The sequence below is a fragment of the Monodelphis domestica genome, chromosome 2 (genome assembly GCF_027887165.1).
Source record: "Monodelphis domestica isolate mMonDom1 chromosome 2, mMonDom1.pri, whole genome shotgun sequence".
Taxonomy (NCBI): domain Eukaryota; kingdom Metazoa; phylum Chordata; class Mammalia; order Didelphimorphia; family Didelphidae; genus Monodelphis; species Monodelphis domestica.
Genome location: NC_077228.1, coordinates 34336151 through 34363600, shown reverse-complemented (window position 1 = coordinate 34363600; position 27450 = coordinate 34336151). Strand labels below are relative to the sequence as shown.

At 44.6% G+C, this 27450-nt stretch overlaps 2 protein-coding genes across 10 annotated transcripts in view; one reads left to right on the top strand and one right to left on the bottom strand.

The window, feature by feature from the left end:
• Nucleotides 1-1029: 1029 nt before the first annotated feature.
• MED8 (mediator complex subunit 8) lies at nucleotides 1030-27409 on the bottom strand. Of its 3 annotated transcripts, none has more exons than XM_056815305.1 (8): nucleotides 26573-26722; nucleotides 24265-24383; nucleotides 23430-23574; nucleotides 23055-23195; nucleotides 22857-22938; nucleotides 22239-22490; nucleotides 16248-16308; nucleotides 1030-9326 (listed from the first exon to the last, which is right to left on the bottom strand). In XM_056815305.1, the coding sequence occupies exons 1-8, from the start codon at nucleotides 26576-26578 to the stop codon at nucleotides 9239-9241; spliced, it is 894 nt and encodes a 297-aa protein (XP_056671283.1). In that variant the 5' UTR covers nucleotides 26579-26722; the 3' UTR covers nucleotides 1030-9238. The 3 variants fall into 3 exon arrangements, with proteins under 3 accessions (XP_056671283.1, XP_056671284.1, XP_056671285.1); XM_056815306.1 differs by lacking the exon at nucleotides 1030-9326 and adding an exon at nucleotides 11393-14730 and having other exon boundaries at nucleotides 26573-27108; XM_056815307.1 differs by lacking the exon at nucleotides 1030-9326 and having other exon boundaries at nucleotides 11393-16308; nucleotides 26573-27409.
• Nucleotides 26686-27450, top strand: part of SZT2 (SZT2 subunit of KICSTOR complex) — a 75548-nt gene continuing 74783 nt past the window's right edge. For 5 of the 7 annotated variants that reach the window (XR_008916057.1, XM_056815304.1, XM_056815302.1 and 2 more), the window contains exons 1-3: nucleotides 26686-26769; nucleotides 27012-27137; nucleotides 27234-27410. Coding sequence is in view for 6 of the 7 variants with exons in the window: in XM_056815304.1 (XP_056671282.1) it covers nucleotides 26746-26769; nucleotides 27012-27137; nucleotides 27234-27410 (327 nt within the window). In the remaining variant the exon portion in view is untranslated. The remainder of the gene's footprint in view (nucleotides 26770-27011; nucleotides 27138-27233; nucleotides 27411-27450) is intronic. The other 2 variants (XM_056815303.1, XM_056815301.1) reach the window with 1 other exon arrangement.

Sequence of the window (27450 nt, the reverse complement as noted above, 5' to 3'; positions counted from 1 at the left end):
AAAACCTCCTCCAAGATGAGGATGAGCCTCCTTGGAGGCTGGTGCATCCAGAAGCATCAAGGGAAAGGAGAGTCAGCCTTATCACTCACTATGTGGTCATCTCAGGGAAGCTGTCTGAGGTCCCACACTACAGAGTTCCTTCAAGTCAAGTACCAGTGCCAAAGACCACAAAAGTCCCTCTCCCAAGAAGTGATGCAAAATATATAAAGGCACTTCTTTACATCACTTCCTGTGTCTCACATGTACCAATGGTGGCTTAAACTTGGCTTTGGACAGCCCACGGGGTCAGTCAATTGTGTTACGATTTGTCATTTGCTAGCACATGTGGGTCACAGACCTTCCTCCCCCACACTTAATCCTAAGTGGGGGGTATATACATTCCTGGCTGCTAGAATTCTAAATACTAAGCAGGGTGGAGTAAATCTAAAAGTTCATAATCCCCCCTGATGATGATTGGGAGGCTAGTCTCCCCAATTGATCACTTAACATAATCATCTTGTACCTCTAAATTTTCTAACTACATGTGCATACAAAATTTCACCTTCTAAGAGGAAACTACAATAGTTAGAGATAAGAGGGGAATAGAATTGAGAGACAACAAAACCAATGTCTTGCTGGGTGCATTGACAAAAACCAATTAGGGGGCAGTCCCCTTTTGGCATGAGTGTACATTCAAAATAAATGTTCAATCAACCTTCAGTTCAATCAACCACACCCCAAAGTTCATTCTGGATCTTCTTGATGTAGTGTAGGTTTTTCAGGCATCTTTCTGCAAACAGTTCATTCTCTGGATTTTAGGAGTTAGCAAACTTCTTTCCTTGAAGATCTTTCTCAAACAAAAAATTTTAAATCTTGGATTTAACTCCCACCAACCCCCCAAAGAGAGTGTTGAGAAACATCTAGTTTAGCTCAGGATTCATGGTTGAGTTATGGGGGTATATGAGTCAATTATCAAAAGAAGAGAAAAAACCCCCCAAAACATAAAGAAAAATGAAAGAAAGAAATGGGAGAAAGAAAAAAAATTCAAAATCAGAGTCAAAATATCAAAATTATATACATAAAAGTTTGAGTAAACAAGAATAAATTCATTACAGGCCCTTATATTATGGTCCAATTAAAGTAATTTCTATCTCACAAGTCTGTAGGACAAAATGCAGTACTATTTTACTTACCCATTTGCAGCCAAGACTACAGGAATTTGCCACACTATGAAAGACAGAATAGGGACTAGATTATAGGAGCCAGGTAGGAACCAAATTTAAGATACTTGGTAGAATGTGGGACAATTTTTTGACATATTTGACATATGTCAAAACAGCCGCAACCTCAAACCCCAAACAAGTTCAAGTCCTCTTGTCTTGGCTCAAAATTTCATCAATCCCATTGGGATTGGTTAGTCTCTTTGATTTTGTGCTCAATTGGCACTATGTAGTTTGGCTTTGTGCTTCTTTGGCACTATTCAATGGCTCCTTTTATATTCTCTTGTCCTGGAATCAGACAGAATCATTAAGCAAAGTCCCATAATTATTTTGAATAAATGGCAGGTTTTCATAGTCTAAAGCTTTTGGGTATGCATTCATATTATAGCAAATATATTTCAAACATATTACTGCAAATTCAAAAAAAGTTAAAGAAAAATCTTCTCAATACTGTTGCCATATGCTTCAAATACAAAAAGGAGAGGAAAAATAAAACTACAATAGTATATTGCACATGCAAGCAAAAACAATAATAAAAGAGTTTTAAAATTAAAAAATATATAGCTTATAATCATTGACACTCTGTGTAAGCTAAGGAAAGGTAGAATACAAAGGTTTTTCACCCCCCCATGAGATTAATTTCTTTTTTAACTTAACCACTGTGTAAGTACAAATGATTTTTAGACTAAAACAGTAATACAGTAGATAATGCACATTCAAAGAAGTACCAAAGTCCCCAAAATTCACAATAGCTCAGTTAATTATACTAACAAACAAACCCACTATCATATTTCATATAAGTTGCTGTATGACAAAAAAAATCTATGAACTGATGGATATTTGTCACAATTTTTACAGATGTAGCAAATCTTTCAACTTTGGCAAAGATATTTTTAAACAAAGTAAAACTTATTTGGATCTAGAACATCACCAAGAAATCTAGATTCTTCTGATAGAAGTATTCAATTATTCAATAGAAGTGTTCAATTATTATGCATGCACAGAAGCTCTTTGATTTCCTGCTTTATATACAACATTCTTTATAATACTAAGCAGGGTAGAGTAAATCTAAAATTCACAGATCCATTGTTGGATTAGAGATTCTATAATTGGTCTTATTCCCTCAATTGCTTCTTTAGTCAAGGGATATTGAGGTACACAAGGAACTGGTCCTTCCTTAGTCCTCACTCTGACTGGAGTAGCTGATTTCAATAAACCCACATCTGTAGAAACTTTTGACCAAAGATCCTTAGGGATATCCTCAGGTATTGGATAAACTGAACTTAAGTCACCCTCTGTACTTACTGAATCTAAGGAAAGCAATGGAAAGGCTCTCAGAGACTCCTCTGGTAGATGTAATGAAATATCTCCAGTTTTAGCACACCTCCACTGTAATAGGTTTTTTTTCCTTGTGCCTCTTTATTTGATATAATTTATCCCATTTTACCTTTCTCTTCCAATTTTTCTCAGTGCAATCTTCTTTTTACCTCTTGATTTTTTTGATCATCCTAAATAGCTTACTACCACCCTTTCTGACTACATATACTTCTAACTACTATAATAATGATAATTTTAAGAGTTACAAATATCTTTCTGTGTGTGAATATAAACAATTTTACCTTATTGAGTCCCTTAAATTTTCTCTGTCTTATTTACCTTTTTATGCTTCTTGAATTTTGTATTTGGACATCAAATTGTCTTTTTATGTCTGGTCTTTTTTTAAAATCAGGAATGCTTGGATATCATCTATTTTATTAAATGACCATTCCCCACCAACCCCCTTCCCCCCCTTAAAGAATACAGTCAGTTTTGATGGGTAGGTCATTCTTGGTTGCAAACCCAGTTCCATTGCTTTCAGGAATATCATATTCTAAGATTTCTGATCCTTCAATGTAGAAGCTTCCAGATCGTGTGTAATCCTGACTCGGGCTCTATGATATTTGAATTGTTTCTTTCTGCTTGCAATATTTTCTCCTTGACCTGAGATCTCTTGAGTTTGGCTGTAATAATCCTGGGAAATGTCATTTGGGGATTTATTGTACGAGGTAATCTTTTATGTTCTATTTACTATCTTATTCAAGAGTATCAGGGCAGTTTTCTTTGATAATTTCTTGTAACATGATGGCTAGGCTTTTTTTTCTTAAACTTTCAGTCAGTTCAATAATTCTTAGATTGTCTCCCCTAGATCTATTTTCTGTATCAGTTGTTTTTTAATGAGATATTCATATTGTGTGGTATTATATTATTAGAAATGACAAATATTGGAAATATAAAGAAAATAAGGAAAATACATAAAAAGAAAAGAGAATAAGAATAATACATATGCTTATATTTTTTAATGTAGCCACAAAAATCAAGAGAAAAAAGTATCCAAGTAAAACAAATCCAAAAGCAGATGTTAATATTATCATAGTCATATGATTTAGATATTTTAAAACAAATTATAAGCAATTTGGATTTGTGGTTGTACACACAATTTTTTATGCGTTTACTTTTTTTTTGTCTGTGGTTACTAAGAATAAACAAATATTTTTTTAAAGGCCTGAATTTGAGCTCAGAATCTCTCCTCTGGCTCTAGGCTGTAGAAGACCTCCTGTCTAGGCTTGGTTCTCAATCCCCTGAGCCACTCCTTTTAAATGCAGTCTGAAATCAAACTAGTTTTCTTGGCTGTCATCACATAATTGACTGATATTGAATTTGCAGTCTACTAAAACACCTATACCCACTGCCTAGTTATTAGTTTATAGCTGTGCCACTGATTTTTGAACCAATATATCAAATGGAATCCATATTTATTCTGATCAAATTTTATCTCATTCAATTCAGCCCAATGTTTGAGCCTGTCAAGATTTTTTGGAATCTTAATTCTCTCATTCAGTATCTTGGCTAAACTTCTTGGCCTTGTGTCATCTGTAAATTTGACATCCAAGTCACCTTTGCCTTTATCCAAGAAGTTGATAGAAATGTTCAGTAGGACAGGGCCAACCACAATCCCCTGAAATACTCTACTGGCGACCTTTTTCCAAGTTCATATCACGTCATATCACTCTTTGGGTCCAGCCATTTGGCCAGGTGTACATCTAACTGTACAATTGCCCAACTCATATCTCTATACCTTTTCTACAATAACAGCCTAAAAGATCTATCAAATGCTTTGCAACACTGGTATTCCATTTAGTAATCTTGTCAAAAAGGGAAAGGATAGAAATATAACTTGTTCTCTTATTAAATTAAAAAAAATTTCCCTTTTATCATAAAAAAGGAAATGACAGAACAATCATGAGTGATACCCATGATAACTAAGGAGATAGGGAGCACAGAGTTCTGCCACCTGGCAGAGAAATGACAGCTTTGACTGCTGAGCCACTGCCAGTGCTATCTGAGGGATTGTGGACATTGGGAGAAGTGGTGCCACCAAGTCACAGAGGGGGAAAAGTGGTCTCAATTTTTAAAAAAGGGAAGAGAAGAGTCTGCAAACTGGAGGTCAGCGAGTTTGAGTTGAATTTCTGGGAAAATTGTGGAACAGATCATTATGTGATGTAGCTATTGGCAAACTTCTAGAAAGGGAGGTCAGGATCCTAAAGGGCCAACCTGGCTTCATCCAGAACAGGTCCTGCCAGACTCAATTCCTTTCCTTTGGGATTATGCCAATACCTCATGAGGAGAATGTTGTGAGTAGAGTTTACGTTGATTTTAGCAAAGCATTTGAAAAATGAGAGGAAACAATAGTATAATCAGATAAATTTCAAACTAGCTGGATTGTTAATTAACTAGGTTTTTTTTGTTGTTAAATCCTTACCTTCTGTCTTAGAATCAATACTGAGTATCATTTACAAGGCAGAAGAATGATGAGGGCTAGGCAATAGGGGTTATGTGACTTGTCCAAGTTCATACAGTTAGGAAGTGTTTGAGGCTGGGACCTCCCATCTCCAGGCTTGGAACTCTATCCACTAAGCTGACCCTGTTAATTAACTGTTAATTGTTCATTGGTGGGTGGAGGTCTCCAGTGGTGTGCCCCAGGGATCTCTGCTTGGTTCTCTGTTACTTGGGAACATTTTTATCTTAGGTTTGCAGGATCATCAAAACTGCAGATGATACCATGTTATGAGAGATGAGCAATAAGGTCAGGATCCAAAAGAATCACGATAAGCTAGAGAGAGCACTGGACTGAATCTAGTAAAATGAAATTCAATAGGAATATGTCAAGCCAATATTTTGGCTCAAAAAAGTTCAGGATGGGGAAGACATCATGGTTCTTGTTCAATTGTGTCCGACTCTTCCTGACTCCTTCTGATGTTTTCTTGGCAGAGATACTTGAGTGGTTGGCCATATAAAAATGGAGACTTGAATCCAGGACTTCAATCCCTAGAAGTCCTTGCTCCATTTCCCCAGAATGCTTTGTAATCTCACTGAATTCTCACCTGGGCTGAGAGCAAATTATTATTTAAAGAGTCTCTGCCCACAGTGGGGTCTCTTCTCTTTCCTGTTGCCACTTCCAAGCAGACGCATCTCGTTTCATAATGTAGGTGAGGTTGTCTAGGCCTCTCTGGGCCTAGACACGTGCTTTCTTATTCTGTATTTTCTTTAATCCTTAACCTTTAATAAACCTCTAAAAATATAATACTCCTTGCAGAGAGAAACAAATTTCTACCTGCCTCAGTTTCCCCCAAATTTTTAACTCTTACAGCCATTGCCTTCTCTGGCTTATTTTACAAAGGAAGAAACTGAGGCAAACAAGGCAAAATGACTTGCCCAGGGTCACATAACTAGAAAGTATCTGAGACTAGATGTGAACTCAGGAAGATAAGACTTCATGATTCCAAGTCCAGCTCAGAGTTCAATTCTGCCACTCCAACATTCCCTCTCTACCATTGCTGCTCAAAGATTCCCAACATCATGGCAAGATTCTGTCCAAAGGCAGAGGAGCAGAGGGATGGGGAAGGACATGTGTGCACCTCTGCTGTGTGGCACTCTCAAGGTAGAAGCAAAGAGACCAGAATCTAGCCGTGACCAGTTTTGTTCCCCCCAAAGTCACATGAGGCAGACTGAAACTGATGAAGCAGAATTACTCAAAGTGGGAGGCAAGTTTGAGGTCCAGCCCTCCAGGGAACCTGACATCAAAAGAGAGGGAGAGGGACAGCTGGGTGGTTCAGTGGATTAACAGCCTGGCTCAGAGATGGAACATCCTAGGTTCAAGTCTGGTTTAGACACTTCCTAGCTGTGTAACCTTAGGCAAGTCATTTAATCCCCATTGCCTAGCCTTAGAACCAGGGCACTGGAAAGTAAGGGTTTAGAAAAAGTGTGTGTATGTGTGTGTGTGCGTGCTAAAAAGCCACCAGTAGGAAAATAAGGAGAAAAAGATAGAAATTACCACAGCCCTCAGCAGAAACTAAACTCATATAAAACCCTTGAGCACAAATAGATAAAACAACAGGAAAGGGATTTGGAGAAGGGAATATGGCCACTAGATCTTGTAGAGGTCGGGCATCCTCAACCAAGCATTGTAAGACAAAGGAAAATTAATCAATACCTGAGGAGGGAGGAGAGCCTTTGGAATCTCATGAGAGCATGGAAGTACAATAGGAGATTACTGAATGGTTTAAAAGAAATATAGTAGCCACAAAAACTGTGTTGCATTAAGAGAAGCATGGCTTTTAGGAAAAGAGGAGTGTTCTTTGCCCTACTTATAGTTTGGGGAGGGCTTTGATAAACCGAATAATGTCCAGATGAAGGCAATCAGGATGGGGGAAAACCTTAAGCTCAGGATGACATATGGCTAGTAATCTGGCAGGGAGAGGGTGATAGTTGTCTTAGGATGGCCAGTTTGCTCAGCTTGGAAACTCATGAATATCCTAAGAATGACCTTGACAGAAGCCTCTGTTATCTTAAGAGTGAAGTTCCAGGTATAAAAAGCATCTGTTGCATTTCTGACATGCAAATTTATGAGGCTTTGAGTGACTTGGCTTCAAAGAAAGAACTTAATGAGAAATAAAAAAGATTGATAATAAGCCAGAAAATATCATAGTTTCTTCTACTTAGTGTGACAAGGAAATCACTTTAAAAGACTGATATATATTAATTTAAGGTCGCCAAGGAATTCAGCTATGTAATTCCTAAATGAAAACTCAAGTCAGCAGTCAACCTTTTATAGAGTTTAATTACAAACAGGAGGAAGAAAGGAATTAGAGATAGAGAGAGAGAGGGAGAGAGAAAGGGGAGAGAAGGGAATAGGGCTTAAATACCCCTTCTGTTAGGCTGGGCCAAAAGGCCCAAGCCCTTAGATAGCTGAGGCAAAGAAAGGAGATCAGTCCCTATTACTCATGTGACCAAAATGGAGAAACAGTCTCAGGGACCTCCACCTCCAGCTTCCTTCAGAGCCAACCCTCAAAGCACCACCTCTCAGAGCAAAAACCTCTCCAACCAACCACCCTCAGTCCTCAGACCCCTCTATCTTTTAGGAAACCATCCAAGTTCCCTCCCCTCAGTTCTCACATCTACCAATCACTGTCCATGTCTTCCCTGTGCCAATGGTGGCTCTAGCTTAACCCAGGACTGCCCAGAGGTCTGTGGCTTTGCACATGTCTGTTGAAGGTCATATTCTCAAATAATTAAATCTTGATCCTTTGCTGCAGCCCTTCCTAAATCCTGTTAGGACTGAGTGGGGTGGAAATTGTATTTTCTAAGACCTGGTTCTGTCATTCCAAGTATCTCTATTGTATCAATTCTAAAATCAATCATGACTCAAAGAAATTCCTGTTCTATGCTTAAGCATAGGTCAAAGCCCTTTCCATTGTTCAGCAAAAGGTTTCTGTCCTAAAGTAATCTTAAGAAGGGAGGAGGAGGAACCTCCTATGTCAATGGGGTTCACATTCCAATAGACTTCCCACTATCAATAGGAAATTTTTCAAGTATGAAATTTCCCAATGGTGAAATTTCCAACATTTATAAGTCTAAGAAATTTTAAGGTTTACATTAGGAAAAGAAATGATTTTTTAAACCGTTACCTTTTGTCTTCAAATTGATACTATATATTGGTTCCAGAGCAGAAGAGAGGTAAGGGCTAGGCAATGGACATTAAGTGATTTGCTCAGTCATACAGCTAGGAAGTGTTGAAGGCCACATTTGAACCCAGGATCTTATATCTCCAGGCCTGGCTCTCAATCCACTGAGGCGCCCAGCTGCCCTGGACAAGAAATTCTTAAAGTGGGGGGCAACACTTGTTTCAGTTTATAATAGGTAGCACCAATAAAAATATAACAATGCATTCCATCTCTTGGATCCTGTTCAACAGGTTGTGCCTTAAACAGGTCGAGAGGGTTCCAGCAGTCCAAATGAGACACTGGCTAATAAAAGTGCCCACCCAGGACATATGCCCCACCCCCCAGTTGACTGGTAAAACTTAACTCATGCTACACATTACCATGACATTCTTGGGAAGAGGAAAAATTACCCTTGGGCATATAACAGGTGCCTAAGGTCTTCTTGGTACCTGGGGATCCACCTCGATGAACTGATCAACAAACATTAAGTGACTATTTTCTAGTAACTGTGCTTGATGGTGGGGACACCAAAACAAAATCTGAAGCAAACTCTGCCCCGAAGGAGTTCACAGTCTAGCCAGAGTGAACAGGTATGTCTATAGGCACGTAGAAAATACTTCAAGGTGATGGGAAGAGAGAGGCAACAAGAGCTTACATAGACTTCAAGGACTCCCAGGGTTTGCACAGATAAGCATTAGGGACTTTCAAGCTCCTAGAATACTGAATTTGCATGTACCTTATCTTTTTTTTTAATTTTATTTTTATTATCATACAAAATGCACTTCCATCATATCACTGTTGTAAGAGAAAACTCATACAGAACCAACCCCCCCAAATAAAAGCATAAATACACTGATGTGAAAGACAGTATGCTTTGTTCTTCATCCATCTGACTCCAACAGTTCTCTCTCTGGAGGTGGATAGCATCCCCCATCATAAGTCTTTCAGGATTATCCCAGATCATTGCATTGCTGAGAGCAGTCAAGGTTTCACAGTTGATCATTGTACAATATTGCTGTTATTGTGTACATGTTCTCCTGCATAGATCTTATCTCTGGAAAGATTTCTGCTCCTCTTTCCATCTGAGCTGGAGAGAGGAAGAGACTGTCTTATTTTTCAGTTCCAGACAGGGGTTTCCATAAATTGCAAGGACTTCTAGGGGTTCATATGCCTCACAAAGAGGCATCAGGGACTTTCACTGCTAGAATATGCTCTTTATTCAGAGATGTAACAAGCAGTAAATAAGTAAATAAAATGACTGAGGAAACAGAAATTCAATCTTCCCAGCTTATAGATTTATTAAGCAACATATGCCAGTTGCTCAACAAATTCAGGACCAGGCCCTTTCCTCATTCGGGCTGGACTCTGAATACAGGAGACAGACTTTTATACATGAAAAACAATCAAACAAGACCAATAAAATAAAATAAAATAACATTAGGTCATTGGTTTTCCAATTAGATGAAAGAATAGGGACTTTCCAAGTTGGCAGGGGGAAGACTGAAATACCTCCCTTCTTCCCAAGTATCAATAAACAATCAAAGGAACATGAAAACAATAGCTGATTAAAGGATCAGAACAGGACCAGTTTTCAGATAAGACACAGGGGTTGCCTGAAATGTACTATTATGAGAATATAATGTAATATTATGAGAAAACTCTTCACATCAGTCTTGGGATTTGAGTTTTGGTCAACATCTCCTAGGTCTTTGATTAAGGGTCTCAAAACAGTGGATATAGGTGATCCAGTTATCCAGCCACTCCAGGTAGGTTTCAAACAATGCAATAAAGTTTTCTCATAAGACAGAAGTTGGACTAGGCCCATAATTGAATAGAAAGGGAACTGAGCTAGCTCCAGAAATGAGTCCCAAGATGAAGTCAGTGGCTTTTTTTTTTTTTTGGTCATGACTTTCAGATAGTCCAATAATTCTCATATTGTCTCTCTTGGATTTTTTTTCCAGGTCAGTTGTTTTTTCAATGAAAAATTCTATATTTTCTTCTATTTTTTTCATTCTTTTGATTTTATTATTTCTTGATGTCTTATGAAATCATTACCTTTTACTTGCCCAAATCTAATTTTTAAAGACTGATTTTCATCCATGATCTTTTGGTTCTCCTTTTCCATTTGGTCTATTCTATTTTTCATTACACTCTTTTCCTCATTGGACTTTTTTGCTTGTTCTTCCAGTAGGTCAATTCTGGTTTTAAATCAACTTATTTTATTTCTGTATCTCTTTCCATTATATCAACTTTTCTTTTTAAGCTATTTTTTTTTGCATTTCTTTCATTCCCCCCCCCCCCCCCACTTTTCTTCTTACTTGGTGGTTTGTTTTTTTAACTCCTTTTTGAGTTCTTCCAGAGCTTGCAACCAGTTTCCACATTTTTTTTGGAGTTTGTACGTTTGCTTGTTTCTCACCATCTCCTATTACTTGTTTTTTTGTTCCTTTTTTCTGTAGATTTTCCAGGGTCAGGAGCCTTCTTTGCTGCTGTTTGTTCATTTTCCTGCTAGAGGACTGGGAGTCCTGCAAGTTGCTGGTCATTTCTGTCTTGCAGGGTTTTGCCTTCAATGCCACTGTCATGGAGACTTGAGTGTGCCCAGTGCAATGGCTCTGAATCTCAACACCAGGACCTAGAACCTCCAGGGATAGGCTGGCAGTACATTTTTGTTACCGTAACCTGCATCCCAGAATCCTGAGGTTGCCCAGGTCCTGGTTCTACGGTTGGTGTGCCAGATGGTGGTGGTTGGCCTGTTTTAACTTGTGCAGTTATGTCTCCAGTTGGTCCTCCCTTTTGTGGATTCACTCTCTCTGCCTAACTTCCACATTGTGCTTAGTGGGAAAGCCCTCTTGCTAGTTCTGCTTTGTCCTTTTGAGGCATTTTTTAAAGATCAGTTTGGAAGGATATTCAGAGTAGTGTCAGGATTTCCTTGCTACTAGGTTGCTATCTTGGCTCTGCCTGGCTCAGTGAATTGAGAGCCAGGCCTAGAAGTGAGAACCTGGATTCAAATTTGGCCTCAAATGACCAAATGTGATAGACTTGGCTACTCTCAGCAATACGATGATCCAGGACAATTCCAAAGGACTTTAGAACAAAGAACACTATTCACAGCCAGAGAAAGAATTGGTGGAGTAGAAAGGCAGATGAAAGCACACAAATTTTTCACTTGTTTATTTAAGTATATGTTTTGGGGTTTTAATTGTAAAAGATTATTCACTTACAAAAATGAACAATATGGAAATGTTTTGCATAATACACACATAACCCAAACTGAATAGCTTGCCAACTCCAGGAGGAAGGGAGACAATTTGGATCACATAACTTCAGAAGACTTAGGTGGAAATTAGTTATTAAATATCTGGCCTCAGATACTTCCTTGCTGTGTGACCCTGGGCAAGTCACTTACCTTCAATTGTCTAGCCCATAATGCTCTCCTGCTTTGGAAACAATACATTGTATTGATTCAAAGACAGAATATAGGGGTTTCATTTTTTTAAAAATGAAGCCTTAGGGTAGGCAGACCACCCAGGTTGTGAAAGACCTTATAAGCCCTGAGGGGTCTGACTACAACTGGGGGGAGGGTAAGCAGATAGTGACTTGGATTCCTACAGAGGGGTGAGTGCCTCAGACATCCATGTTAACATTATATTCTGGCATGGGCATAAAGGTCAAGGAGCTTCCCTGAAGCTGGACAAAGCTCTCCCAGAGGTGGTCTTGCATCCACAGCCATACAGAGTTGGGATCACTTCTGCCCCATAGCCATAGGGTTAGGCCTGCCACCAATGTGCTTCTCCAGCTGCCCATTGATGTCCCAACTGGATGTCCCTCAAGGCATCTTGAACTCATTCTCTTTCCTCCTCTTTTCTTCTCTTTCCTGTTACATGGAAGGCACCACCATCTTCCCAGCTGCCCAGGATGGTGTCCAAGGTATCACCTCTTCTTGAACTCACCGCACAGATCCAATCAAATATACAAAGCAGTTATTAAGCACTTCACCAAGCACTATTACCAAATCATTTCTTTTTCCACAGTATTTCTCATGTGTGTTTCTTTCTCTGTTCATATCATGGCTACTTTAGTTTGGGCCCTCATTGCCTTTCATGGGGCTAATCTCCATGGCCGGATGACTGGCCTCAACTCTCTTCCCTACTCTGGTCCAGCCTCTGCTTGGCTTTAGATGTATCTCTGGCCATAGTACCTTCCTTCTCAAGCAAGCATGGCCTTGACTAAATACCAACTCCATTTGTCCCTTTCAGCTCTGGAGAATCTGGCCTGGTTTCCTCCTTCCTTTCCTAGTACCTTACTTTCCTCCATGAGCTGGTCTACTACTCCTCACCCACTGTACTCCATCCTCTGACTGCAGTCTTTGGCCTGGCTGTGCCCCAGGCCCAGAAAGTTGCCCTCCTCACCTCTGCCTCACCGTACACCTGAGTATCTTCAAAACTCAGCTAAGATGCCACCTTAGCAAACAGCCTATGGACATGCTCTTATAACTGCAAGGGGCAGATTCCAGAGAGGACTGACCCCCTATAGTAGGAATGCGCTTGTACCAACTACTACCAGCCTGTGTTGGAGCTACTGGTCATTTTCACCTGAGGAGATCTCTAGATCTAGATCCACAGAAGAAACTGAGGCCAGTGATCTTTCCACTATGGCATGATTGGCTTTGAGTAGCTCATAAGCAGGGCTGGCCTTGGCCTCTAACACTTGGCTTATCTAAAGCAGCTGGGGCTCCTTCCCTCCATTGTTAGGTCCAAGCTGGTGCTTGACCCTCAATGCTACTGACCAGGAGACCGGCTGGAGCTCCAGCTGCAAACTAAGCTGAGTGAGGGGTAGCAGACACTGAGTCCAAATGAGCTTTGGGGAAGGTGGCATGGATAGAGCACTAGCCTTGGATTCAGGAAGACTTATCTTCCTGAGTTCAAACTTGGCCTCAGATATTAGCTGTGTGATCTTGGGCAAGTCACTGAACCCTGTTTGCCTCAGATTTTTCATCTGTCAATCTGGAGAAAGCAATGACAAACCATTCCAGTATCTTGGCAAAGAAAACCTCAAATAGCATCACGAAGCATTAGACGCAACTAAAAATGACAAAACAACAAAAAAGGGTGCTGAAGAGAGAAATAAATCCTGAGCTGGTGTCCAGGGTGGGTGTTTGGAAGCCTTGCCTCCCACAGGTCCTGACTGCCTCCAAGGCACAGAGAGGTCACTGTCCATGGAGGATTGTTCTTCACCAGGCTGCTTCACAAAAGGGGATTTGTTCCCAGCTGTCAGTGGGAAGTGGGGGTGGTAAAAGGCCTGCTCAGAGCTGGTGTGGAATATTTCAGAGGCAGGGTGGTGATCTGGCAGCCTCTCTATCAGGCAGAGGGATGATGGGGGTGAGCCAGCTAGGTAAGGGCAGTATCTGTGGCTTGAGACAGGAAGAGAAAGCTGGGACAAAGGGCAATTTTGGGAAAGTCAGAGGTTGGGCAATGAGAACTGTGCTCATGACAAAGTCAGTGACAGCTAGAGGTAGGAGGATGGCCTGAGAAAGTCTAACCTGAAATCCTAAAATTCTCATGGGAGGGATCTAAAGCTACTAGACTGGGTAAACCCATCATCTGCCCTGGGGCTCCTCTTCTCATTCCCTGCCCCTTCCAGGAAAGGAAAAGGGCTACCAACTTGCTGCAAACCGCCCCGAGGGGACAGGAGAACACCCAAGGCACTGGCTATTCTTCAGTGGGTGCTTTTTTCTCTTGAAGATGAAAGGTTGTATGTCCAGAAGGAGCACAAGTCTGAGTCCATATAACCTAACCTATCTTCTAAGGCAGTGATGGCAAACATCTTAAGAGATGGGAGTACTGCATGACACCCCCTTCACCCCCACCCCCGTGCCCGGTGGGCCCTGCCCACCCCTTACTCCACACAGGGGCATTCCCATTGGGCTGCTGGGCAGAGGGGTGGGTGAAGAGGGGAATATCCTCAGCAAGTGTAGAGAGGAGGGGAGAGGAGCTCTACTCAAGTCCCTCTGCCATTCTAGCAATGAACTGGGGTGGAGGGGAAGGGGCAGCCACATGCCCACAGAGAGTGCTCTGGATACCATCTTTGGCACATGAGCCACAGTTCACCATCATTGTTCTAGGGCCTCTGCTCCCCTGAGGCTGGCTTCTGGGTCCCAAGGTTCTTACTTCACAGAAGAGCAGATGGGGCCTAGGAGAGCTGAAGGGATTTGTCCAAGGCCCTAAAGACAGCATTGCAGACACTGAACTCAAATGAGCTGGGGAGTGGGGGGGCGAGGTGCTCCCAAGGCAAGGAGGTGCCCCAGTCCTGGTAGGAGAGCTGAAGAGGTGGCTGATGCAGGGAAGCATGGCTCCTGAAGGGCTCTGTCATTTTGAAGGATTCCTGGGAGTGCCTGGAGTGGCCAGAAGAGCTTGTGGCCTGAGGCCTCTTCTCAACAATGGGAGGTGGATTGGGTAGGCCTGCCTCAAGGCTGTTAACAGTTGAGAAATGCTTTTCTAGACAAATGGGAGAGAGGGCAAACAATGGCTAAGTTGTTTGGGACAGGGGGCTAAAGTGTCTTAGGGGCTGGAGTTTCACAAATTCCATCACTGGAGCTTGTGCCCAGGTAGAGGGTAGGAAGAGGAAAGTAGACAGAAGAAAGGGAAAGCCACCAGCCTCCCAGAAGAAAGCAGAATGAGCACCATGTCAGAAAGGGGGACAGGTATAAATGATCCTGTGGCCTGACTCCAAGCAGCTAGGTACTAGAGAGGGCAGAGCTCTGGACCTGCATTCTAAACTGACCTCAGTCCCTGGGCAGATCACTTCACCAATGTCTGTTATTTTCCTCATCTGAAAAAATGGGGATCACACCTACCTCCCAGATCTGTGAGGATCAAGTGAAATAATATTTGTAAAGAACTTTGCTTTTAGTTTTTTAAGCCCTCACCCTCTGTCTTAGCAATAACTAAGAAAGAAGAGCAAAGGCTAGGTAATTGGGGTTAAGTGATTTGCCCAGGGTCACACAGCTAGGAACCATCTGAGATTAGATTTGAATCCAGGTCCTCCTGACTCCAGACCTGATACTCTATCCACTGTATCACCTAGCTGCCCCTGTAAAAGAACTTTGTATACTGTACAGTGTTATAGAAATGCTAGCTATTATTATGATTATTAACTTAACACCTGTTGAGATCTTTGGAGACCAGCCTGCCCACAGTAAAACACTGATTCATGAATTGCTTTAAAGCCTTTTTTATTCTGAGGGTGCATGAGGGACCCATGAGGGATTCCTGTGGTACCTGGGGCCAGCTGCCTACCCAAAAGGGGTTTGGAGAAGGCTAAGGGAAGACCTAGAGAATGGATAGCTAGAGCCATGGTCTCCCTTGGATTGGGTCCAGCACTGGAATAGTAATACTCCTATGCCCTCCTGAGTTATTGTCCAAGAGCAGGTAGGTAGAGGTAAGATAAGATCCCTCAGCCTTTGCCCACTCTGGGCTACAAGCCACAGGTCCAACAATGGACTCCAGGTTGCAGGTGGAGCTGTTGCCAAAGGCCTCACTGCTGTCCCTTTCCTGAGGGCTTGCTCAGGAAGTCCCCTTTTCCAGACAGAGAATGGGAAAGGGAGCTTTTCTCCATTCTAAGATGGGATAGCTCCCAGATTGAGATGTTCCAGTAGCAGCTATAGCCGTCTCTGTTCAAAGTAGGGCCCCAAAGGGCAGAGACTGGACAGGCTTTGAGGCTTGCCAAGACTGATTTGCGGGGTCAAGGGTATCTTCTGGGCTGGACAGGCTATGAAGATGCTCCTGGAGTCAGTGAGGCCTGAGAAGCCAGGGGTCTTGGCTGAACTGAAGGAGAGGGAAGGCCCTGGAAAGAGGTCTGGGCTCTGAGATGGGGTGTGCCTGTGAGGGGCTCTGCCCATCCTTTCAGAAGCAGGCCCAGGTCACTGAAGCAGGTATAGACATTCAGAAGAGAAAGTAGTCCAAGTTGCTAGGGAGGCAGAGGGGCAGTGTCTATGGGTCGGTGGGCAGCTTACCGTTGGTAGGGGTGCATCGAAGCTGACTTGATGTTGGTTTTTATGCCGCTTGGCATCTTACCTAAAGGGAAAAGCAGAAGGAAGTAGCAGGCCCTGCTCCAGTTCAGCCCAGAAAAGACACCCTTTACCCTCATGCCACCTCCAAGCTCTTCTGGCTCCTCTCTCTGGACTGGAAGCCAGTTATTTCTCTCTCCTTATGTATCCCCCAGTTCTGAACCACCAGGAATCCAGGTGCCAGGGCTTGGGAAAAACTTAGCCTAGAGTCAGGAGGGTAAAGAATACACATTCACACATAGGGAAGCAGATCTCCAGTGATACCAGGCATGGTCCAGGCAGGCCTGCTAGACCATCTTTCCTAATAGAAATTTATTCAGACCAGGTTTAAGGTAGAGCTGGTCCTGGCTGATAACTATACCTTTTGGCCATCAGAAAGGATCCAGTCTGAGCCCCAGCTAGTCACAGAGATCCATGTCCCTGCCACTGGGGGGTGGGGTGGGTGGGTGGGGTCACATGTAAACCATGCATGGGCAGACCCTGGGCACTGGCTCTGGCCTTAAATAAGCTTCAACCCCATTAAGGCTCTGATCCTGCTCCTGACTCCACCCAGCCAAGCATTATAAGCTGCATTCATAAAGTCCTGAGCAGAAATTAAATGAATGAAAAGGAAAAAGACATTGAAGAGAGGGAAGACACTGGGTGAGACACATTCTTCTCTGCTGCCAGCAAAAAAATGCCAAAGCCTGGAGAACCTGCCTTGTCTCCTGGGCTGGATGACCTTGCCCAGGGGTGTGCCATATACAAAATCCTCTGCAACAGAGAAGTCAGTGGTAGACTATGGAGGTGACCTAAAAAGGTAGGAACCCCTCTACTCCAACCATGGTGGTCGGGGATTAGGGAAGGGAGGGAGGAGAGTCACCTGGTACATCCTCATTCTGGGAGGACCAGATTTCAGAAAGCTCAGAGAAAAGGCTGGCAGTGATACTTGGAGATGGAAGTCTGACAAAAGAAGAACCCTGTCTTTAAGAATGGGGTCAGGGATGCCCAAACCCAAAAAGTTAAGAGTGAAGGACTGAAGCCAAAAAATGTTTTCCAAGTTACATGAGTACATGGTAGAGTGTGTGTGTGTGTGTGTGTGTGTGTGCGTGTAAATGATTCTGCTGCACTGGACTTGATCTCCCTTCTAGGCACAGACCCTATAGAGATAAAAGACTGTGGAGAAGAACTTGACCCAGCATCCACAAACACTTTTTGTGCACCAACAAAGGGGTGCCCACTAACTGAGGATGGTACTAGAATGGAATACGATCATGCCAAAAGAAAGGACAAAGGGATGGATCCAGAGAAACCTCAGAGTACTTCCAGTTTTCTTAAACTTTATTGTCTATGGTCCAGCTAGAATGCCTCCTTGATGTTTCCTAGACATGATATTCCATCTCTCATCTCCATGCCTTTGCCCTCACTATGACCCATATGTGCTGGGACTGCTTTCCTTTCTCATATCTACCTGCTGGCTTCCTTCAAGACTCAGATCAAATCTCACCTTCTATAAAAGGCCATTTCTATTCCCCCAGCTGCTAGGACCTTCTCTCTTAGATGACCTTCACTTCATTTAACCTGTAGTAGCTTGTCTATACCAAATCATTCATATGTTGTTTCCCCCATTAGTATGAGGGCTCCTTGAGGGTAGGGACTGTTTTGGCCTTTCTTTGTATCCCCAGAGCTTAGCTCAGAACCTGGCACATAGTAAGAGTTCCATAAATGTGTGCCGATTGATTATGAGATCTGAGGCAGAGTAAAGAGAATAATTTATACAGTGTTAACATTTCAAAGAAAGTATTTTGAAAGGCTTAACAGCTCTGACAATGCAAAGACCAGCTTTGGTTCCAGAGGGCTGCTGGTGAAGCCTGCTACTCTACTCCTCTGAGGAAGAGAAGATAATGGAGACTCTGCTCTGCTTGGCTTAGTTTGTCACAAGGGGAGGGGACTTTTTTGGGGGGTGCTTGGGAGTAGTGATAATGATGCCCCCCAAAAAGAGGGGGAAAAAAAGGGCCAATGAAATGAGGAGAAAAGCTAAGAAGGGCAGCTTTGGAACTAACACGGCAAATTTGTACACTCTTCAACAACAAAAGTTCTGCATAATAGAGCCTTAGTCTCACAGACAATTCTTTCCTGTTCTTCACATATGGAAATGTGGAAATATGGAAATGGAGAAGGCAGAGATTGTCAACACTGGAGACTGTCAAATTCATATTATTACAAAATCAAAATTACTACCCTGAATAAAAATGGAGGGAAAACATTAGGTCCAAAAAGGGACAAGACAGCTGCTTCAGGGACAATGATAAATGACACTAGGGAGAAAGCAAAGCTGTTCTACTCATCTTGTTTTTTCTGCCATGGAGAGTGAATGACTTTTGCACCAAAAATGACTAATAGCAAATTGATACCCAGGAGAAGTAAGGAGACACAAAGAGGGTCCTGAGCTGCCTTGGGTAAATTCAAGTCACCAAGTCCTCCTGAACCAATTTGCTGGGTCATAAGAAAAATGGGCAGATGTGATTGCTGAGTGACTGTCAGTGAAAGACTTTAGAGAGTGATACTGAAGGAATGTAAAAAGGTAAATGTTTTTATTTTCAAAAAAAAAAAAGGAAGAAGGGGGCAGGTGGGTGGCTTAGTGGATTGAAAGCCAGGCCTAATGACAGGAGGTCCTAGGTTCAAATCTGGCCTCAGACACTTCCCAGCTGTGTGACCCTGGGCAACATAAAGATAATTTTAGGGTTGTGACCTAAAATCTAAATTAATTGGTCGCCAGGGAAAAATCCCAAATACAATACCCAAGTCAGTCTGGAAATTTATGGTAATTTTAATTAATATAGAGGGAAGGATTTAAGGAGAAAGAGGGAAGAGGGTATAGGATTTCTCCCGCCTGGCCTGTGCCAGGGGGAGTTCAAGATCTCCGCCACTAGGTCTCTGAAGGAGATTAGAGGCTTCTAAAAGGATAAAATTTGGAAGTAAAGGAGAAAAAACTCAGTCAGAAACTCACCACCGAACCAGACAATAGCTGTAGCCATGCTAAGATGCTGAAAGGCCCAGCATGCTGCCACCAGTCACCTTTCCGCCGCCAAAGGTAGTGGAGAGAGGAAGTGATGTGAAATATATATAGACCTTTTCCTCTTGTGTCCCCTCCTCTAAAATTTCACATCTATTAATCACATCAGAGGTTTTTCTCCAGGACTGCCCATTCTTTAGTTCTCATCTTCTTTGATTAGATTATATCTTTTTTGAGTTACTTAACACTTCTTTAAGTTCACCTTTTGTTAGTTACTTAACCTTTTTGTGATTAATTTACCCTTTATAGTTACTTAACACCTTTTTGTAGTAAGATTTAAAAATAGACTTAAAGTTCTAGCTTTACTATAAAGAACTAAGTACCTTCATTGTTCAATCAGAAGATTACAATTTTATTTTCACCTTAAAGTAAGATCTAAGTAGGGTGAAGTAATCTAAATTTCACAGCAAGTCAATTAACCCCATTGCCTGGCCCTTACCACTCTTCTGCCTTGGAACCAATATACACTACAGATTCTAAGATGAAAGGTAAGGGTTTTAAAATAAATCAATAAAATCAACAAGGGGAAGAAAACAGATCAGTAAGGTCAATAAGTTTGACTCTGATTTTCAGAAAAATTCTAAGAGTTCATTAAGAAGACAGTGAGAGCACCCAGAAAAGGAAGTGGGGAAGAGAAAGAGCCAGCTGGGCTTTTTTAAGATAAGTTGTGCCAGACTAACCTTTTTTCATGGAGGGCTATTTAATTAGTAGATCAGGAAAGGCTGTGAGTTCCCTAGATTTTAGTCAAGTATCTGATTGTCTCTTATTACCATGGAAAAGTTAAGGCCTAGATGATAGCAGAATCATGAATCTGGAGCTGGAAAGGATCATAGAAGACAACAAGTCCAACTGTTTTGTACCCTAAGGATTATAGCACCTCTCCATATGACTTGTAGCTGAACCCTTTTCCTCGAGAGCTTTCCACTGCACAAAGTAAACTCCATCCATTCATCTATCCCTTTCCTATTTTAAAGCACCCTGACCAGGGTCTGAAGGATTAGAACTCCAGGTTTCCTGACTCACACTTCAAAGTGCCTCCCACTAATCCAATACTGATTCAGAAGGAGCTCAAAGGCCAGACTCCAAAGAAGAGTTAGTAAAGGCTGCATGCCAGTCTGGCAGGTATGTGGTAGAAAGTCGCAGGGATCTGTGCTTTGCCTTGGGCTGGTCACTCTTTTTATTGAGGGTACATGTGAAGGCAGAAAAATGTGGTGATGAGGGAGGTACCTGAGTTCAAGTCCTATCTCAAATACCAAATACACAAACTACAGTTATAAAACAAAACACATACAAAATTCTGTTTACTGTCCAGACTTTCCCCAGTCTTTGAAACATCCCACCAATTCTGGGGACTCCTATGGGAGGAACTCCTGAACCCTGATCCTCAAGTCTCCTTGGTTCTGAGCAGGACTGTGGCATTAAGAAGAATCATGTTTTGGGTGCCCTGGACAGCTTGACCATGTACCACTGGTTCTTCCACAGGGTGGGAAAATAAGAGGCAGGATGAGGCAGCAAACTAGAGGGGATACTACACTTCTCAGACAGACAGAATTCAGAGCTGGGAGGGCCATCTTGTCTGAATTTGTCCTTGGAATGTCTCCCCCAAAAGGGCTGTGTGGATCTCCAAAACAGGAGAGTTCTTCCCTCTACCCAGCTTGCTGTAGGAATTAGAAAGCTTCCCTGATGTCAGACCTCAAGCTCTACTATTGTCTACTATTGCTCCTGGTCCTGCCCACTGGCCAAAGAGAATAGATCGATTCTGTCCTCCATATATCAGCTCTTTGGAGACTTCCCCATTTGTGCTCAGCCCCACCTCCACCCAACTTCTTAGCTCTTCCCCTGTCCCTGAAGCTTGGACCTTTCACCACCCCAGTTGCCTTCCTCTGGATGTTCTCAGGCCTACTGATACATTCTTCTTAAAACTGGGTGCCCATACACATTTGATGAAGCTGTGAACTGGCCCAGCCATTTTGAAAATAAATTGGAATTACTCAAGAAAAAGCCAACATAAGGCAGCTCCCACCTAGGTAGCTATTACTCAGAGCTTGAGGTGTGCTTCATACACGTGATATCTTATCAGATCTTTCTAGCAGCCCTGGAAGGTAGGTGCTGCTATTGGCTCTTGAACACATGGAAAACTTCCTGACTCTTGAGACCAGGGCTCACTCCACTCCACCATTTGAGAAAAGGCCCCAAAGACACAGCCAGCGAGAACATCTCCAAGGAGGGCAATGAAAGAAAAGTTTCCCCATAAAACTCCACATTCACTCTATACTCTCAGTGACAATAAAAACTGGAAATGACATGGGTGTTAATCAGCTCAGGGACCCTGAGTAAGCCCTGCTATACCACTGGATTGAATTTTTGTTCCATACGAAAGAGAACATAGGAAAATCAGAGGAATGTCAAAAGACCCATGGAACTGATGCTGAACCAGGATGGGCTGCAACAAGGTGGCAATGCCATCAATATAGACACATAGTCTGATTGTAATGACCAATCCTAGCCTTAGAGGGCAGACGATGAAGCACCAGTCCTCTTTCTTCCTTGTGAGGTGGGACCTTCTGGGTACAGAACAACACATGCTGTCATGTGTTCACTTTAGCTCTATTTGCTGGGTCTCAAGAGACTTCTTAGTTAGAAGGGAAGACTCAAGGGTGGGGCAGCATACTAGGAGATAAATGAGGAACAGAAAAGCCAAAGCATCAACAAAAAATGAAATGAAGTCAAACTGGCCTCTCTGCCCTTCCTGATCACTTTCTCCTCAGATGGGTTCCAGACTGAGCACAGTGCTTGAACCTGGGATGCTAACAGCAGTGCAGGTTAGCCCAAGTTCTTTCATGTGCCCTACTTTCCTGCCACCATACATTTCCTCTCCTTACCTGGCTGGCCAGTTTGCGCCATCTGAACCCCGCTGAGCAGAGTGCTCTGTTGCTGACTGGGTGTCCCTGTCATCTGAACTTGCTGCATGCCCGACGTTCCAGCCAGGAGGGCCCCTGCCCCAGGTTGGCCTGGTTGGCCAGGTCCACTGCTGCCTGGAGGCCTCCAGTTGGATAGACCCTTGCCAAAGGCAACTGCAGCCACCAGGGCGTTGGTGTCTGTGGGGTTAAAGGTCTGCTTGTTCTGACGGAGACCTAAAAGGAAAGCCAGGGCACTAAGCAGTGGGCCTCAGTAGAACCTGGATCACCAGGTCTAAAAGCCTGAGAAGGCTTCTGATGGCTCCAATACCTTGAGATCCCTTGCAGCTCAGGCTCCCAGGACTGCCTCAGACAGGTGATTCAACAAGGCCTCCTCCCCTGTGGCTTCCTCATTGATTCATGGTCTCTTTTTGTATCAGCTTTCCATATCTATACCACTCTCCATTCCTTTCCTTCTGCCTTTCTCTCCAGGCTTTGCCATCATGCAAATTTACCCTCTATATGTCTACTTTTCATATGTATACGCCCTTCCTTCTTCCTAATCTTTCCTCCCCTGCAATGACCCGTTCCCACCACACTCACCTCCACTTTCTGATTCCCGCTCCTCTTTGCTGATTTTCTCCAGTAGATTGGAGCACATTTTATTCAAAGTCTGAATTTGCTTCTATAAAACATGCAAGTGCATTGAGGTGAGCAGGGTCAGGACTGAGGGCCACCCCAAGAACAGACTGCTCTTTTGCCTACCTGGTGCCCCCCTCATGGGGCAAGCTCTAACATTACCTGGGCTGCGTCAGTGCCAATTCGAGCAGCATCTGCGGTCAGCTGCTTCTCTTGTTCTTCCACTTCCGGGTCTGGTTTGGTTCTCAGGTGATCAGGAACCACCTCATGACTGAAGACGGGAACTCGTCCCTCTGTCTGCCGCTGTCATAAGCACAAAGGGCTCATTGTATTAACCGTATCCTTTACTTCAGAAAAAAGTGGCCTGCCCCCTTGTCACTTACACCCCAAGATGCCCCTCCAAAAGCGCCCCAGAACAAAGGTCACCAGTTGAGTGAGGAAAGGGACCATTGAGCCCCAGTGGTTGGGAGTGGAGGTGGACAAAAGCTGAGAGGGACATGTAGCCCCTGAGGTGTCCTTCTGGGTCCCTCCTCTCACCGTGAGCTCCTCATCACGATCCGGGGACAGTACCAATGGAATGATGACCTGATTTCGGAGCAATGGGGTCTTCTCATGCTTGAGGACTTTGTTGAGGGTATTCAGCTGTCCAGAGAGTAGAGCAAAGCTGTCCAAGACTGAGGGCCTAGTTAAGGTGGAAAGTTAAGGGAAAAGGGCCTGGCTGAAGAGGTGGGCTCTAACTTATGAACCCTGTCAGGGAAGCAGCATTTTCCCAAGAATCCTTCAAAAAGAACTCCAGATATGGTTTTAGGATTCCTAGCTGTGAGGATCATTCACATCCAGGATTGCCCAGAATAGATGTCCAAATCTAACACTAAGTAAGGGGTTTCCTGACATAGCTAGAGGAAGAGAAAAGTAACTTAGCAGAGTTTGGACCACAGTCAAAGTAGGCCAGTACCCTTTAGGAGAGAAGTGTGATTTCCCACAGCACCCAAAATGTGGAAAGCCAGAGAACTAAGGATACAGACAGAAAAGAAGCACGATGCATCCTTTTTGCTTTTTTGGTGGCTCCCTTGACCCTTAATCATGCCTCTGAGAACAGAATGGAAGGTATATTCAAGGAGTCCCCATCTCTCTGCCTGAGGAACTTCATCCTCTTGGAACTTAAAACCTTCCTAGTCTTCCCTTAGAGAAACAAGTGCTCCACACTTCAGACCACATCTGAGAGCCAACAAGGACCCTCACCAGCAGGCCAGGTTAGCCAGACTCCCTCAATCAATCCACTTATGGGCTTCAGGGCCCACCTAGGGTAGCTTGGTAATATCATGCTGCCTCCTGTCGGTCTCCAGACTTGCTCCACCCCAGCTGCCCTTACCAGGTGAGCCGGTCATACTCGTTCTCCAGCTTGCAAATAAAACTTCCCAAGGAGCTTTTCAGATCTGCTACTTGACTCAGCAGTGCATCCACTGATGCTTCCAGCTGCTTCTCTTCCCTCTGTAGGGAGAGGGACCAACTGGTCAGTCCAAGGTGGTTAGAGGCCAGTGTGCCTGCCATAACACAAGACTTAGCAGATGTTAAACATTTGTGTTTGACAAGTAGATTGAGAAAGAACCCAGGGTGTGTGTGTGGGATCTCAGAAAGCTATTGGGCAGGGCACTATCCTCACCCTCATTGTGCCAGACTGCTTTTTCCTTTGGAACCTTAACCAAGATTATGGTTAGAAGCTGTGTGGGAACCACACACAGGTTCTCTAGTGACCAAGGGGAACCCAGAGGTTCCCAATAAGGGGCTAGCTTTCCCAGATAATAGACAAATCACAAGGCAGAGCCTGACCGAGTGGGGACCAGCTGCAGAAAAGCCAGGAGGAAAGGGATTCCTTTCCTCTCACTTGCTGTCCTACGGGTTTTGTATAAGTGACCCCGGCTGCCCTAGCCTGGAGAGCCTGCCTTTATTGCATGGGGACCATATTTCAGGATCTTGGCACAAGATCTCCTGATGGCTTTTAGGCAGAGACTGTGCTCCAGGCAGGATCAAGATTATGGTTAGAAGCTGTGTGGGAACCACACACAGGTTCTCTAGTGACCAAGGGGAACCCAGAGGTTCCCAATAAGGGGCTAGCCTTCCCAGATACAGGATCCATTCTACACAAGGCAGGATGGTGGGTGGTCCCTGAGGTTAAGGGCCAGCCTGGTGACTCAAAATCTATGTACTTCAACCTGCTGACCTGCTTGCATTCTTTCCACTCCATTAGCTTATCAGAGGTACCTCATTCCTTCCATGACCTGACACACATCTTTATCTCCCCTTAATGAGGCATCTTGTCTGTACCTACCAATTGCCTCCAGGCCCTGACCATGGGGACCCTCCCTGGACAGTCCCCATTTCCTCAGTCCAAGTCTCTCCTAATCAGGACAGCCTGGATATTACTGCTCATGACACAACCCCAGGGTCAACCCGCCCCCCCCCCATCTCTGTCACCAAGAATGAATGTCCATCCCCTCCCACATGCCTGGGTTGCTTTCTCTGTTTCTATTTATGGGTGATCTCTGTAAACTCTCTCTCTTAGGCCTTGGATTTCTCATTGTTTCTATCTTTATAACACTTTTCCTACCCATCCCCTTTGCCTCCTGCTTGGGCCACTGTAAGAGCCTGGGGGGGGGGGCGGTGTCTGCCTTCCCCTCTGGGAGGGAATGACACTTCCCACATCCTGGGACCTACTTCTATCCCAGTTATCCCCACCAATCCTATGGGGCAGGCAAGTCACTAACCCTTCCAGAGAGACATAAGTTGACCCCTTTCCTAGGTGCTGTCTCTCCCCGTAGCCTGGGAGCTCCTGGAAGGCAAGAACCACTGGGCATTCTGTACCTACAGCTGTATGCCCAACAACGCTTCACTCGGTCATTCATATCATCCTGCCCATCTCTCCCTACTCAAGGCCATTCTCCAATTAGTTGCCGTTTTGGAGGAAACTGGATTGATTTATTTCCAATTTCCTGGAACATCAGCTTCCCTTCCAACAGCGTCCTTCTAGACAAGCCTCCTCTCAATAGCCCCTTCCCCCATTTAATCAACCCGTTTTGCTGGCCTGTCCCCAGGGAGCTTCCCCTCAGGCTCCAAAATCTGAGACGGAGACCTCGGCTCAGCCCATCCTAGGCACTCTCCTTCCTCCACCCCACCACGTCCGAGGCTGGACCAGGGTCGCCGGACACTCCTCGGGTTGCTATTTCACCCAGTCACGCGATCTTGCCAGTCCAGCCTCAGTAACATCTCCTACCTCCTTTGCCTTGGCTGCCCGAAGGTTCTTCTTCCTCCTCCACTACCTCCAACCTCCACTAAAACCTCAGTTCTAGCCTCGCCATCCACCGTTGGGGTCCCCCTCCTCCTCCGCTTCCAGGAGGCAATGGGGCCATGTTCAGCTTGCTGATCCTGGGTTCGAGTTTCAGACTAGACTGAGGCTTGCCATGTGACTGATTCTGAGCCTCAATTTCTTTACGTATAAATTGGGGGTCGGGGCTTAGTCAGGCACAGGCCCACGTATAACGGGAGGCGCCTCTGTCCTCACTACTACGCCCAAGAGGAACTCCTGCCCCTGTTCCACCAGCTCCCGGGCCTGGCCTTCAAGGCCTCCTCCTTGGACCCCCTCTCCTAAGCCGAGGGTCTCAGGTCCCAGGACCAATTCTTACCTGCATCTCGACAGCAGCAAAAGCCTTTCCTCCGTTTTGGTGCTCCGCCTCATAATTTCCGCTTCCGGAAGATACACCTTATAGCTTTACGACTTCGAAGGAACTTCCGGCGCCACTGGCCGAACGCTTCCGGGTCGCGGCAGGTCAGAAGTCATTTCTAGGATCTGACAGCCATGGCGGCGGCGGAGCCGGCCGAGGTAAGGGGATAGTGGTGGTCTGGGTGGGGGTGGGGGTGCCGGTGCCTGAAATGCCGAGTTCAGGGCATGGGGCCCAGGGCCCCACCTGAGACTGGGCTCGGCACTCAAGGCCTTAGGGACACCGCGCCGCTGTCTCCGTCCGTTTGTCCGTCCTGCAGTCAGTCTAGTCAGTCGCCCAGCCTCCCTTCCCTCTTCCATGCAAGCCCGGGAGCGGCGCTCTGAAGTCTGAGCTTACCCCATAGGTGGAGGAGGCCGCGCAGGTCTTCCTGCTTATGCGGAAGGGACATCGCATCTCCCGCAACGTACGCCTGGCCTGGTTCCTGAGCCGTCTCCGCCAGACTGTCAGGCCGGCCTCGGCGGAAGAGCTGGTGAGCTCAGGGGGGTGCGAGGAGGGATCCGGGAGGAAGAAAGGAGGGGCCTTGGGGCTGTGTCCCTTGATCCTTCTCCTTTCCCCCCTCTCTCAGCAGCACTCTGAACCCGAGCTGGCTGTGCTCAGCGTCCTCCCTCCCGGCTGGCAGCCAGATGAGCCGCTTGGGCCGCCGCGCCCGCTGCTGCTGGTGCCCTCCACGCGTGTCACCTTCCTGGCGTGGCGCTATCGCTTCGTCATTGAGCTGGACCTCAGCCCCTCCACTGGCATTGTGGTGAGGAGCCTTAGGGGGCGGGTATGCTTCGACCATGAGG